The 14,604-nt window shown below is 35.5% G+C and overlaps 2 protein-coding genes across 3 annotated transcripts; both read left to right on the plus strand.

Moving 5' to 3' along the window:
- The first annotated feature begins 576 nt into the window (after positions 1–576).
- Positions 577–3,450, plus strand: LOC132067977 (ABC transporter G family member 5). 2 transcript variants are annotated; one of them, XM_059461415.1, is made up of 3 exons: positions 577–1,349; positions 1,502–1,819; positions 2,266–3,450. In XM_059461415.1, the coding sequence occupies exons 1-3, from the start codon at positions 716–718 to the stop codon at positions 3,234–3,236; spliced, it is 1,923 nt and encodes a 640-aa protein (XP_059317398.1). In that variant the 5' UTR covers positions 577–715; the 3' UTR covers positions 3,237–3,450. The 2 variants fall into 2 exon arrangements, with proteins under 2 accessions (XP_059317398.1, XP_059317399.1); XM_059461416.1 differs by having other exon boundaries at positions 579–1,349; positions 2,275–3,447.
- A 1,848-nt stretch (positions 3,451–5,298) lies between these two features.
- Positions 5,299–10,017, plus strand: LOC132067978 (uncharacterized protein At1g10890). The gene is made up of 4 exons (XM_059461417.1): positions 5,299–5,458; positions 7,750–7,965; positions 8,612–8,831; positions 9,333–10,017. The coding sequence occupies exons 1-4, from the start codon at positions 5,361–5,363 to the stop codon at positions 9,573–9,575; spliced, it is 777 nt and encodes a 258-aa protein (XP_059317400.1). The 5' UTR covers positions 5,299–5,360; the 3' UTR covers positions 9,576–10,017.
- Positions 10,018–14,604: the final 4,587 nt, after the last annotated feature.

Consider the following 14,604-nt stretch of genomic DNA (forward strand, 5'->3'; position numbering starts at 1 on the left):
CTTTAACAAAGACAGCTCCACATCAAGGACTTTAGTTCGAGATCTATGGTTAAGGATGAAAGAGTACTCCGGATCGAGCAGAATCACAATGCAGCTTACGGGTTCGGAAGAACTTAATTCACTTATATATAAATAATTTCACTAGCACTCGGTAACTTATCTTTTCTAAAATTCAAAACTCATAAATTCAAATTCTAACTTCGTCTCTGGAAATACTTAACACTCTATCATAACCGTTGTTGATAATATATTTCTCTAATCTGGTGATATCATTGTAGTACGACCAAAAAAAAAACTCATAAAAATCATCTTTTTTCAACACACTAAATTAAATTTACCATTTTTTTTTTTTTGGAAGGTGGTGAAGAACAACCTATAAGGCTATGAACTTGAAGAATCAATAATACTACTACTATACTCCCAATTGAATTGGAATTCTAGGTTGTCATGCAAGGTGACACGTGAACCTATATTCAACGAAACAAGTTCACGTGAAACTATCAAACAAAAACTCTAATAAAAACTAGAGGTCATTATAATTTGACAACTCCCAGCCACTAACTGCCAATATTTCTTGAATCTCATGAACAAAATATATTAAGAAGAGTTTAAAGTACAAAATAAAAATTTAGAAACTTGGGAAAAAGAGAGTACAAAAAGTACAAAGAACAAAGCAAATTTGTGAGTGTGAGTTAGCTATAGTTAAACTTGTTCAATGAAGAAACAAGGTTGTGAAATTGAAGCAATAGGCATCAACTACACAATCTATACACAAAAAAGAGATACCCCTTTTAATTTTTTTCGCAGAAACCAACATCACAAGTGTTCTAGTGGAGTTCAAGAATTGCATGAAGTGAAAGAATTGGAAAAGGGAAATAATCCAAAGGCTACAAGGCATGTGCTTAAGGATGTGAATTGCAGAGCAAAATCAGGTGAAATTTTAGCCATTGTTGGTCCAAGTGGTGCTGGAAAGTCTACTTTTTTAGAAGTTTTAGCAGGCAAGATTGAGCCAGAAAGTGGATCCATTTTTGTGAACCAAAAACCAGTAGATAAAGCAAGGTTCAAGAAGATTTCGGGCTATGTTACACAAAAGGACACTCTATTTCCTCTGTTAACAGTTCAAGAAACTTTAAGTTTTAGTGCAAACCTTAGACTTAAACTTCCTGCTAAAGAATTGAATTCAAGGGTCAAGTGTTTGATTCAAGAACTTGGCTTACAACATGTTGCTGGTGCAAGGATTGGTGATGATCGAATTCGAGGGATTTCAGGTGGTGAAAGGAGGAGAGTTTCCATTGGAGTTGAACTAATCCATGACCCTGGAGTCTTGATTCTTGATGAGCCAACTTCAGGTAAGGTGGTCAGTTGAACAGCCTTACTCAGAAAGTTATATTGTGTATATAGAAAATTATATTGTGTATATAAGTAAAAAATTACTCTTTATACATATATATATTGAACTTGAACACCCTTACCGAAATTTCTGACTTTGCCATTGCTTCAGGTCTTGACAGTACTTCAGCATTGCAGATCATTGACATGCTTAAAACCATGGCTGTTACTCGTGGTAGAACGATAATTCTTAGTATTCATCAGCCATGTTTCAGGATCATGAAGTTGTTCAATTCCATCCTACTTTTGGCTAATGGTGCAATCTTGCATCATGGAACCATTGAACAACTTAGTTTAAGGTTGATCCTAATGGGATTACAACTTCCCCTTCATGTTAACATCCTGGAATTCGCCATCGAATCGATCGATATAATCCAGAAACAAAGCCACACATTGCTGCCTCAATCAACACTCATGATAAAGAATTCAGGTAAGTTCACTCTTTAAGTCTTAAGTAGGGTCGGCTACATGAATCCTCATTTCTTCAATTAAGCTCATATCATATCATCATCATAATAAATGAAATGGGATCTTTACACAAACAACCGACCGGATTCACATTTTACTTTTTCTTAGCCAGTATACATAGATTATACACTAGTTATACACAAATTTTACATGGAGTATACATGTATTATACATCCGCCAGCTAATTTTAGTTTAAGCAGTCGGGTGGGTGGCTATTTAGGTTAATTCTTCATAAATTGAAATAAAAGTGAGAAAGCGTTAAAAATATATAAAAGTAATACTAATAATTAAAAAAAAAAAAAAAGTTCCATACGAGTCTAAAACCTATCCTCAACTAGTAGTATCACCTATATGGATCTTTTTCTTTCATTGTGCCATATCTTTAGCTAAGTTTGTATTGATACCAAGCATTTGCAGGTAAGTTCACTTTGCAGCAACTTTTTCAAGAATCTAAGCTAATTGATGAAGAGTCTATGCCTATGCCTATCCATGATGATTTCCCAAGTGGTTTTGCAAATTCAAGATTGCAAGAGATTGTGATTCTTACTATAAGATTTTGGAAAATCATATACAGAACAAAGGAGCTTTTTGGTTGTAAGACACTACAAATGTTAGTCTCAGGGCTTGTGTTAGGATCGATATTTTACAATCTTGACCAAAATTTAGTTGGAGCACAAGCAAGGGTAGGCCTATTTGCCTTCATCTTGACATATTTGTTGTCAAGCACAACAGAAGCATTACCAATATTCTTGCAAGAAAGGGAAATACTAATGAAAGAAACTTCTTGTGGGAGCTATAGAGTTTCATCATATGTCATAGCAAACAGCCTTGTCTACTTGCCATTTTTGCTCATTCTCGCATTGCTTTTTTCAACCCCATTATACTGGATGGTTGGTTTGAAAAAGCAGTTTATGGCATTCATGCACTTTTTGCTACTAATTTGGCTGATTTTATACACAGCAAACTCAGTTGTTGTTTGCTGTAGTGCCTTAGTACCAAATTTCATCATTGGGAACTCATTGGTTTGTGCTGTGATCGGATCATGTGCTTTGTTCTCTGGATACTTTGTTTCAAAAAATGAGATTCCAAATTATTGGATTGAGATGCATTATGTGTCACTTTTTAAGTACCCTTTTGAAGGGTTCTTGATTAATGAGTTTTCTGGTTCTGGAAAGTGCTTGCAATACATGTTTGGGATGTGTTTGGCTAGTGGTGAACAAGTGCTTAAAGAAGAAGGATATGGTGGTGAAGGAAGTAGAAGGAAGAATTTGCTCATTATGGTTTGTTTTATCTTGCTTTACAGGTTCATTTCTTATGTAATTCTTAGAATTAGATGTTCTCAAGGAGGAGGATTCAAAAAGATCCTCATTTCAAGATGAACACATTTTAAATCCACAAGTCACTCGTACAAAATACACAATGTTGTTTGTTGTAATATTGACTGTGCATTTTGTTAAAGGGACTTGTATGCATATAAATATCCTTTTCTATTTTAAAAGGAAAAACTAGTAACTAATTCTTCAAATATATTCAGTAATTTCTGTCATTTCTCTTGTTGTTTTCTCTTTATTTTGTGTATGGAGTGGGGCAGAGGCAGAGCCATGTTTATCGAAATGGGCTCAATTGAATCCCCTTCCTCGAGATATTGTATTGTATATAAGTGCATTTTTTTGAATCCCCTGATGAGGTTCGTCTCTCAACCATTGATGTGCAGACGGAGTTAAGATTTGAAGTTTATGAGTTCTGAACTTGTCAGACCGTCATCGTACTCATAGGCCATAGCTCATTTTGTTATCCGAATCCGTACCTAATACTATAGCTTGGTCCCTAGTGGTGTGAGGTCCTGTATATGTCCAAATGTCTCGAGAAGTTATTAAATTAAACAATAATTGAAATAAGTTGATTCAAATTGATTCTTGTTTGGCACAATAAGTGACGGGTAATATATTACTAACAGATATTCTTTTCATTCCATTTTCTTTAATTTGGTTATAGAGACAAAAGAACATCACGGACTCACTTTACAGTTTTGCTCATGCAATGTCTGTATTCCGTACACACTATTGGTCATGCCCACAACCAAAAACTAACATTCAATAAGTTATTTACTACACTCTTTATTGTCTCTTTCATATCCGTGACCTGCGTTCCTTTTCTAACATTGTCCTTTTCCCTCATTTTGAGAAATATAATGAAGTGACAGATTCAAATTTAGACGTGTGTGTTATGAATAAACGAATGACATCTCTTTCTGAAAATCTTAAAAATTCTTAGCACGCGCGGGTTTATTTCCCGTTGATCGCCCATAAGTCATTCTGAAATGATCATTATTTCTAAAGGATATTGAATAAAGTAAACGATAGCTTATCATTTAGAGTTTTAGACGAAAAATACGATTTTTATGAACTCATTGGGCCCTGAATTGAAGTAGCTATTTTAAAAGTAACATACAAAAAAGCAAGGACGACTGGGATGGGAGAATCAGAGTCAAGTGTGCTTTTGAAATGCACGTCTAATTCTATTTACTTGTTTTTCACACACGGCAATAAAAGCATGTCAGTTGTCACAAAGTAAAATGGAAAGTCTAGAATTATGTTATTCTTATTCAGAACACACTAGAATGGAAATAGTGCTACGTTGAATGGAATCAATGGCTAATAGCGTAGTATAATTGTTACTTTAGAAAATTGTATTATATCAAAGGATTAAAAGAGAAGAAATTTATCTAATATATAATGAGTATGGGGCTGTAAATAAATTTTGGAAAATTACAGTCAAATACCATTCAGTTATTTAGTTTACAAAATATATATATAGGGTATATGTAGTGTATACTTTATACTAAAGATACATATATAATACATACTTATACACAACACATACCGCTAAAGTGTACAAGTAGTGTATACTTTGACAATGTTGGTAAACTAGTTGACCAACAGGTACTTTGGCGGGTCATTCGTAGAAATGCCCCTACTTCGGGGTGCTCTTTAATTTTTATACTTCAAATTTGTGGTCTTTAATTTTTGCCCTTCAATATTTTTGGCATGGCATATTTTACGTTTAACTTCGACATATGTATCATAACATTCACACAAATTATGCCGGACAAGCCAAAACTAAGCCAAAACTTTCAACACTCTAACATAATCTGAAAAAAACTACAAAACTTGTGCCGCATAATTTATGCCGAGTGAGGTAAAAGTTCAGTTTTCTTACAGAAATTATGCCGACTAAAGCAGGTATGGATATCTTCATTAAATAAGTAGCAGATTCAAAAATTAAAAATCACAGCTATGAGGAACAAAAATTAAAAACCAGTGTGTTCGAAGGAAAACCCGGTTGATATTAGTGAAAAAAACCCATTTTTCCAACAATTGTTTTGGGCCACGATGGGTCGAATTGATGGGCCAAACAGCTAACGGACCGGAGCCCCAAAAATACCCCTCCAACCCGTTATTATTGGCACACAAAATTGAGGCAGCAATCCCAAGTGTGTAATAATGGGACGGAGTATATCGCGGTCGCCGTCGTATTCTCACCGCCGCCGCAGCAGCCGCCGGAGCCGCCGTGATCGAAGCCGCTCACCCTATTCCACCAGGTAATATTATTTAGTCTTCCACTTCATAGCTCCTTTTTTGTTGAAAATAATGCAATTTTTATGCTTTATTCCTAATATATATACTAGTATCAATTTGCTCTGTTTTGTTCAAAGATGCATTTTTATGCTTTATTGCTAATATATATGAATTTGTATCTCTCTCCTTTTTTTTTTTTTGGTTGAAAAATGCATTTTGTTATGCTTTATTGTTAATATATACTAGTATGAATTTGCTCTGTTTTGTTGAAAGGTGCAATTTTTATGCTTTATTGCTACAACAACAACAACCCAGTGAAATCCCCGTGGGGGTAAAGTACGGGAAGGTAGAGTGTCTGCGACCAGACCTTACTCTTACTAGTGGGGACGGCAATTTGTTCAAACACCCAAGGCTTAATAAAAAGCATAAAAAGAGGTCAGATAAGGCTAAGAGATTCAAAGCGATATGGAAATACAAATAACGAAAGCGACACGGATAAATTATGCTTTATTGCTAATGTATATGAATTTGCATCTCTCTTTTTTTTTTGAAAAATGCATTTTTTTTTTTATGCTTTATTGCTACTGTATATGAATAAGGGTATCTCCTTTGGTCGAAAAGATGCAATTTTTGTTCTATTTTTTTAAATAAATTTTCTTTTTAATTGTATGGAGTGTGCTTTCCAGCTCATATACACATATGGATTTGCATCTCTTTTGGTTGAAAATTTGAATTTTTATGCTTTATTGCTAATGAATATGAATTTACATACTCATATGTTTTGCCAAAAAAGGTGCAATTTTTGTTCTATTTTTTAAATAACTGTATGGAGTGTGGTTACTAATTTAAATGAAAATAGTTTGAATAGAAGTTGAAATTAATGTATCTTTTGTTGTTGCATTCATGTAACTATTTTGATTTGTTGGAACTTTTTAGCAATTTTTTAGATTAGACAGTTCTTTTTGTTTTTCTATTTTTAGTATCTGTTGGAACCTTCTGGGATTTCACTGGGTATGTTGTTGTTGTTGTTGGAATTTAAGCTGTGTTGTTTGTCTTCATTTAGTAGTTTGTTAAAGCCTCAACTAGAAATCTCCTAATTGCTACATGTATATCCATGCCGATATATTTACACGTATATAACTTTCTGCGTTACTACTTGTACTTTTGAATAGTCTGGTTTGATTGTGGTAGTCGGATAAAAGGGGCAGGGGGAGAGAGTACAAGAAGGTTGATTTTTAAATGAAATTGTGTGCGAATAGGAATTAGGAATGCCAGGCAGACAGTGTAAGTGTGTGTGTTCTACTTAGAACTGCAGCCTTTTATACGCGACAATGACTTGCTGGATATAGTTTTGAGCAAATAACCATATCTTTCAATATAAGGAAGATGATACAGCACCCAAGGGTGCAGCCTAGTGGTCAATGAAGTGGGTTGAGAATACCACGAGGTCTCAGGTTCAATTCCCAGAGAGACACTTCCCATCTGTCGTAGTTTTGGTGGACAAAGTTACTTGGTACCTGTTGCGGGTGGGAGGCTGCAGGTATTCGATGGAACTGGTCGAGGTGCGCGAAAGCTGGCCTGGACACCACGGTTATTTTTTAAAAGGAAGATAATACATTAATATTTCCTTGGTATTTCAAGTTTCGGCAACAAAACAACTCTATTCAGCACATAAGAGTCAATTCTGTTTGCAGATGATTCATATTTCCTTGGCTAAAACCCATTTCTCATTACTGCAAATTCAATTCCAAAAATATTTTAATTTTCAGCTGTGAGAAAGCTCAAGTTAAGTACCTATCAAAAAGAATAAAAAAGAAAGTTCAAATTTAGTATATGTTGGAAAGAGGAAATAGATGTATTGGATAATGTAGACGTGGTGCATCAGTCTGAATCAGATCGTGTAGAAACACTTTTCACTGGACTAATATCAGCGGTCCTAGTAAGAAGGAGGTTTTTGCTTCATTTTTAGATTAGGCAAGGATTGTATAAAACTGTAAGGTTTTTTGTCTCTTTCCCTAGTCCTAGTACAAACCTGAGAACCCCTAGTTGCCTACAGTGCTATAATTGTTTTCGACCTGCTTGCTTATCTCTACTTAAAATAAACAGGAAGCCTAACCACTTTTAGGTGGTAAGGCTTTTTTTGTGTATTTCAATTCTCTTGTCATATTACCTTGCGATATTTCAACTCAACAATGGAATTTTATGTTTCTGTAACAAGAGCTTATATTTTAGTAGCGGATTTTCGTTGAAATTGGTTGTGTCCTTCTCATTATCACATTTATGCATTTTTAGTTATTGTTGTTTTATTTCGCAGGAGAAAGAGTCGCTCTGGTACCCCTCACCGCCGTCGGAGCCGTTCACCTGCAAGGCGCAAAAGAAGCCGGTCCCCGACGACTAGGCGTCACAGGAGACAACGAAGTCACAGTTCCTCGGTGTCTCCTATACCCAAGTCACGAAGTCCTAGTCTTACATCCACTGAACGTAAAAGTGCTGCTGAAAAATTGAAAAAAGAAGAAGAAGAAAAGAAAAGGTTTGTTCGATGTGATGCCGTCATGATGTTCTTTTGGCTACAGTCTATGTTCTTAAGTTTCACCCTAGTACTCATCTATAGTGAGCTTCTTTGAATTGTTGCTTTCCGGAGGTTTGATTTAGTCTTTAAGTTAAAGAAGTCAACAGTAAGTAAACTATAAGAAATTAAATAACACGTGTGTGTGTACCACATCAAGAAGCAAGCAGTAGTCGCATCTTTTTATGTCGTTGTGAAAGGATAGTGATATATATTTTGTGTGCTTATATATCATTGTTGAGTTATCCAGTGTCGTTTTACGAAATTAGTGCTCTTGTTAACATATTTGTACCAGTGGTTTTAGTATAGCGTTCAACCATTGTAGACTTTTGGTGTTGGGTTACTAAGAGAGGAGTTTATGACCTGATTGTCTGCCCTCTGAAAAATGTGTTGTACATTTCATTGGTGGTATTCTGGGCATTCAGGCCATTATGTTTCAAGATACATTGTGCATCATGCTTGTTGCTTCAACATCTTACCTTATCATAAAAAATAAAAAAAAGCACACTTGTTGCTTTAACTTGTTTTTCCTATCAAACTTGGTAAGTGCTGAAGAGTTAAGCTTTTATTTCATGTGCTCTGTATTTTGAACTAATTGAATAAATTTCAGGCTACAGCTAGAGGCAGAACTCAAGCAATTAGAAGAGGAAACTGCAAAGAGATTGGAGGAAGAAATAAGGAAAAGGGTAGAGGAAAAGTTGAGTTCAGAGGAAGTTAAGCTGGAAATAGAGAGACGAATAGAAGAAGGTCATAGAAAACTGTTTGAAGATGTGGAGATTCAACTTGAAAAAGAAAAGCAAGCTGCTCTTACCGAGGCAAGGCTAAAAGAAGTAAGTTTCTCGTAGGGTGGTTATTGACTCTTGACCCATTGTTGATATTTTCTAATCAGTATATTCTCTGCTCCTGTACTCCTTTTTGTCATCGTATCTTATGAGATCTTATATGAAAGATAACATGTTCTTTACTACTAAAAGATAAGTATTTTAGTTCTTAGTTCAGATGAGGAAGGAAGCAGGGGAAGTTTAAATCTTCCTTTGTTCTACTCGTCCTTTAGTAGCAGTATTTCTCTTCAAGAGGTTAGGCATGGGCCTGTGAACCTGATATACTCTACAAACCTTCCTGTCTATAGTAACTCCGAAAACCTACTTGCTAGTTCAACCTTAGAGAGCGTGTCTGCTAACTTTCTTCCATTTATGAATCTTGTCTTTTAACAATTCCACAGTTTCTTGTCTTTCATTTCATGGAGGTTAAACTTTCACGTTCTTTGTAAATTATACAGATATGTGAACCTTTCAATGGCATTGTTTCTAACATAACACTGGATTAAACAGGAAAAAGCACGAAAAGAAAGAGAGGAGCTAGACAAAATGCTTGAGGAAAATCGCAGGAGGGTACAAGAGGCTCAAAGGAGAGAGGCTCTCGAGGCGCAGCGAAAAGAGGAAGAACGACTTCGGGAGTTAGAGCTCATTCAAAGACAAAAGGAGGAGGCTGCTCTAAGGAAAAAACTGGAGGAAGAAAATATGATGAAGCTATCAAGCAAAAATAAATCGAGGCCCAACTCGATTGGTCTATAAAAGCACAATCTAAAGAGAGTTTCTTGCTCAGGTGTAATTGGATAAAGATATTTGGCATTGTGTGCCAACCATGGAGAATCATAGAACCAGGATCGGCTAAATTTTGGAAGTTCAGTCTGCCAGAATGATATCGCCATGGCTCAACTCAAAGTCTCCATTGCTCGTTTCTTCAATTGCTAAGCTTTTACAGGAAGTGTTTCTACATCTTCAATTCATGGCTAATGCTGTTAATCTGTATTTTGTACTTAAAGAGGGGACAAAGAGAGCCATAATCTGATTGGTGAGAGTTTGTTCATGACTTTTAAAGTTAGTCCATTATGTATTTGTTAGAATTGCTAGGGGATATTCACTTCCTTTACTGGTACTAGATAGGTGAAAAGGAAAAATCTAAACTTTGATAACTTTGACCTTATGGAAGATTATGCAAGAATCTGTTCTTGGATGCATTGTGTGTCTTAAACCTTTTGTTGTCATTATCAGAATTACTTCGAGGAGTATATTTTATTTTACTTTTCAGCTCAGAGTCTCTGTGACCCATACGATTCTATTATTTCTTGGTTTGCCTATTTGAATTTCAATTCACAGTCACAAGGGGCCTGAAGGACTTTTAGTCTATTAGAAACCCAGAATAGTAGGAAAATGAAGGTTGCAAATGTAAAAATGTAAGTTAGGAAATAGTACAAGAAAGTTGTAAATGCACGAGCTAAGACTTCAATTTAGGCAAAAAAGAAATGAAGAGTTGAGATAGACTTACGATTTACATTTAGCTTTTCTATAGATAAAAATGGTTGGAATAGTAATCCAATTATACGAGTCATGGTTTTCTTTTTAGAGGAAAAAAATAAATAATTCTGTCAAATTTAGGAGCCGTTTGGACATGCAGTTTGGATTTCTTAAGTTGTATTTTGTCTTATAGGCATAAAAGCCTCACAAGTTGTGAAAACTATCAAAATATTCTCAATTCTTATACAATCTTACCAAATGAGCAAGCCATAGTTCATAACAAGATTAATAAGCTACTAGAAGGCCTTTCTAAAAAATACAACATTAATTGATTAATGTTATGAAATAATAAGTGTGGATGTCCACCACTCTAGAAATAAATTCCCACTTCCTCCATGATCTCAAAGGTTCAATATAATGTCTCCTTCTACTTCACCATCTTCTTCCCCACATTCTCATATGTTGAATGTCATATTTATATCTACCCTTTTATATGCCTCTAAGCACCACTATAAATAGAGGCATAGGATTCATATTGTATATATTGAACAGAAGACTTGAAACATATTGAGATGAATAAGAAAGTTCTCCTCTCTATTGTCTCTCTATTTCTATTGTTTTCATTCTTTAATATTGTTACTCTTTTAGCTTAGTTTTACAATACGTTTGTTACTATTTATTTCACTATCTTTTGTTCTGTGAAGACTTACTCATATTTTGTGGACTTATGACAGTGTCTAGATAAGTGGGTCACATATTTTTCTCTTATGGAAAGACTTGACCAGTTTGCATAACGTTTGGATTTTTTTAATTTTGTTTGAAGTTGATGGTGGTGGTGAGAAATTGGTTTTATCTTGCAAGGAAACTAAAAGGTATATGATAGTGGTTGGCTAATTTTTGTCCACGAATATCATTTTGGGAGTAGAGGCAAGTATTCATTCTTTAGCAATCACCATACTATTATCCCAAATCTTTGTAGTGGGTATGTGTCTTATATGTGTATGACTTGAGTACTCCAGAAAATATATCCCGAGTAAATAACTTGTTTTGACTAAGCAAAAATTTTACCAAGTCCATTTTATGAATTTTCTAATTAAATTTGCATGATGCAGTCCCACATAATTTTGACATCTTAAATCCATGTTTGAATAATCAACTATTAAGCATCTACATATGCCTTTATATATTGTATGTTTAGTTTGTTATTCTGCACTTTGCAATTCGTTGGAGATTGTGGATCGGTTAATCAGTTTGTCCATATCAGTGGATGCGAAAATTATATGTTACCGGTTTTGGATTTTGCTAGTTGACTTAGTAGTTTTCAGAACTGTTTGTTTTTCTATGTGGCAATAAATATATTTTAGTTTTATAGTTCTAGTATAATTTATGTTGATAACTCTCATTTACATAATATAATACCTATAAGTTAAAAGGGGCAGATTGCCTTTATTTGTTAGGGAAAAGTATTCAAAACACACTCAAACTATGGCCAAATTTGCCATAACACACCTCAACTTTGCGGGGGTCCTATGACCCCAACTTATTTTTTGTGTATTATTTTCGCTTTCAACCGGACAAAGTCACTCAAACGAGTTTGAGTGTATGCACGCGCTCATAAAATTAAAATCAGACGGGTCATTTTCATTATTTTGGTTTCCAAAATTTGAAATCCAAAATTCTCTCTCACCTTCCACTCGATTTACGCCATATTAATCACTCAAATACCATTTTAAGCGCAAATCGGTGTGAATCATAGTTAAACTAACTTTAGGTGGTAACATCGCGGTGGATTTTGACCCGAAATCGTCGATTGATCTTCAAGCTTTTAGTGAACTGAAAAAATACCGGTTAGTCTTGTTCTTTGTCGGTTTGTGTACGCATAAAGTTTATTTTTTTCCATATTATATAGGATTTATGGAATTGTCGTATGAATTTCTAGGGTTTGTTAAAAAATTATGGGTTTTCCTAGTTTAAATTGGGGTTATTTGGGGTTAAGAGATGTGTAATCTTATGTCGTGTAGTATTACTTTGTTGTAATTGCGTCCAATTTATTTTCACCCAAAATGTGATTTTATACCGTTTGGCCTTGTATTGTCGAAGTCCGAATTTAATTGTTGTTATTTGATGTGTGTGTGGGTTGTGATTGTTGTTGACCATCTATTGTTATTGTATATGTGTAGTGCGATTGTTTGTACTATTACCGAATTGTAATTTCGGGTATGAGTGGGTTTGTATTAGTAACATTGAGATGGCATCATGGTGGGGTTTTGGATGTTAGTAGTGGGCGAACCAAAGTATGAGGGTGGACAAATAACTTATTTTTGGATATTGATGTGGATAGGTTGTCCTTTTTTGAACTAAGGGATTATATTAAAGAACTAGGGTATACTACAAGTTGTTCATTTTGTGTTAGGATACCTAATAGTGATAGTGTTGTAGAAATCCAAATCGATAGGGACATTTTCGAAATTTCACAAAGTTTTGAAAATGGGGATACTATTGAAATCTATGTCTCCGTCACATGGTTGATAATTTAGATAATGTAGATGGTCCCATTGCTTTGTTGGAATACACTAGCCCCGATGAGGAATCTTTAGTGCTTTTAATAAAGAAAGGGATGGGGGTATCCAAAGGGGGATGGGTTTGCTTTTAATAAAGAACCGAACGGCTACGGCTGCAGTGAAGAACCGGTGTTAATTGAAAGCTAGTTTTCCAAGACCCGTTAAGTAGTGAATTTCCTATTCTTGAATCGACGGTCAATCGATGATAGTTCTGAGTCGGTGACCAAGTCGAACTCTTTAATGAACATGATGCTCGAACATGAAAGTGATGATGTTCATGAAGAGTGTATAAATTTGATAAATTTGAAAGGAGGTCGTATCGAGGAGGAAAAGAAGAGAAAGGATACCAAATGACCCCGGAGAAATTCTGTTGGTGAAGTTGGTCCGGATACGTTTTGATGAAAGCGCTATGTAGCTTGACAAGCTTGAAAGGTAAGGTTGCTTTGGGGATGAGCCGGGGTGTATGTCGGTTCCCCGATGCATATAGTGTTGAATCGGATACGGATGATGAGTCGGTGGTCTAGGAGGGCTAGGAGAAGGCTAATTTTTTACAAAAGCTGAAAAAGTGATGTGGGAGTTGGGGATGGTTTTTGAGGATGTGAATGAGTTTAGGGATCTTGTTACAAAATATGCACTTCAAAGGGGGTGTGCGAGAGAGAAATTTGTCAATGAGCCCAAAAAGGTTAGGGTGAGGTGTAGGGATGGTCCCTATGTCGCTATATGCAAGTCTTGACAAGAAGACTAATGATTTCATGATCAAAACCTACAATCCTAAACATAGGTGTGTCAAGACTACTAGAAATTACATGTGCAATGCTAAGTTCTTGTCTAAACATTACAAGAATAGAATTACGAACGGCCAAACATTAGGATTTTCAAGTTTCGGCTTGATTAGGGAAGAACTTAATATACATGTTGGAAAAACCAATCCTGTGAGAGCTAGAGCTAAAGTACTCCAAGAAATCATGGGTGATCATGTGTTAGAGTTTGGAAGAATATTTGACTATAGGGATGAAATGTTGAGGACTAATCCTTCGGGAGTACTTGTGTTGTTAAGGTTGATGACTGCTGGTGAAAGTGGTAGGTTGGTGTTTGAAAGTTTTTATATTTGCTTTGATGCTTTGAAAAAATGCTTTTAGGTGGTCAGAAATGTATTGGTTTGGATGGTTGTTTCTTAAAGGGAATAACCAAGGACGTTATTAGGCTCGCTGTTGCTAAAGATGCTAATAATCAAATGTTGCCTATTGCTTGGGCTATAGTGGAATATGAGAATAAGAACACTTGGACATGGTTTTTGAAATTGTTGATAGGCGATTTGGGAATGGGAGATGGCGGAACTACAATTGTGATATCGACATGCAAAAGGTATGACAATCACTTTTTTTTCTTCATTTAGTTTAATTCCATTCATATATAATTGTTTCTCAAAAATTGTAGGGGCTTCAATCGGCTATGAAAGAATTGTTACCACGCTTGGTGGAGCACGGGATGTGTGCAAGACATATCTGTAGCCAACCGGTCAAAAGAATGGAGAGGTCTTCCAGAAGGAACCAGTGCTGGAAGTGTGCAAAAAGCACCTTTGAAGGAGAGATGAAGATAAATGCTGGACAAAATGAAACGACTTGAACGCGCGAGGATGGTAAGGATATTGTTGCGGTTCTTGTACTACCCACAAACTTGGTGTAAAAGCTGTACTTTAGGCCCGACATTAAGTGTGATAGTGTGGACAATAATATGTCCGAGAG

The sequence above is a fragment of the Lycium ferocissimum genome, chromosome 8 (genome assembly GCF_029784015.1).
Source record: "Lycium ferocissimum isolate CSIRO_LF1 chromosome 8, AGI_CSIRO_Lferr_CH_V1, whole genome shotgun sequence".
Classification (NCBI taxonomy): Eukaryota; Viridiplantae; Streptophyta; class Magnoliopsida; order Solanales; family Solanaceae; genus Lycium; species Lycium ferocissimum.

Coding starts and splice junctions, on each gene's coding strand:
- LOC132067977 (XM_059461415.1), top strand. CDS start 716: ATGAAGAAACAAGGTTGTGAAATTGAAGCAATAGGCATCAACTACACA. Junction 1,350..1,501: donor TCTTGATGAGCCAACTTCAG/GTAAGGTGGTCA, acceptor CCATTGCTTCAG/GTCTTGACAGTACTTCAGCA. Junction 1,820..2,265: donor ACTCATGATAAAGAATTCAG/GTAAGTTCACTC, acceptor ATTGATACCAAG/CATTTGCAGGTAAGTTCACT.
- LOC132067978 (XM_059461417.1), top strand. CDS start 5,361: ATGGGACGGAGTATATCGCGGTCGCCGTCGTATTCTCACCGCCGCCGC. Junction 5,459..7,749: donor CGCTCACCCTATTCCACCAG/GTAATATTATTT, acceptor TTTATTTCGCAG/GAGAAAGAGTCGCTCTGGTA. Junction 8,832..9,332: donor CCGAGGCAAGGCTAAAAGAA/GTAAGTTTCTCG, acceptor TGGATTAAACAG/GAAAAAGCACGAAAAGAAAG.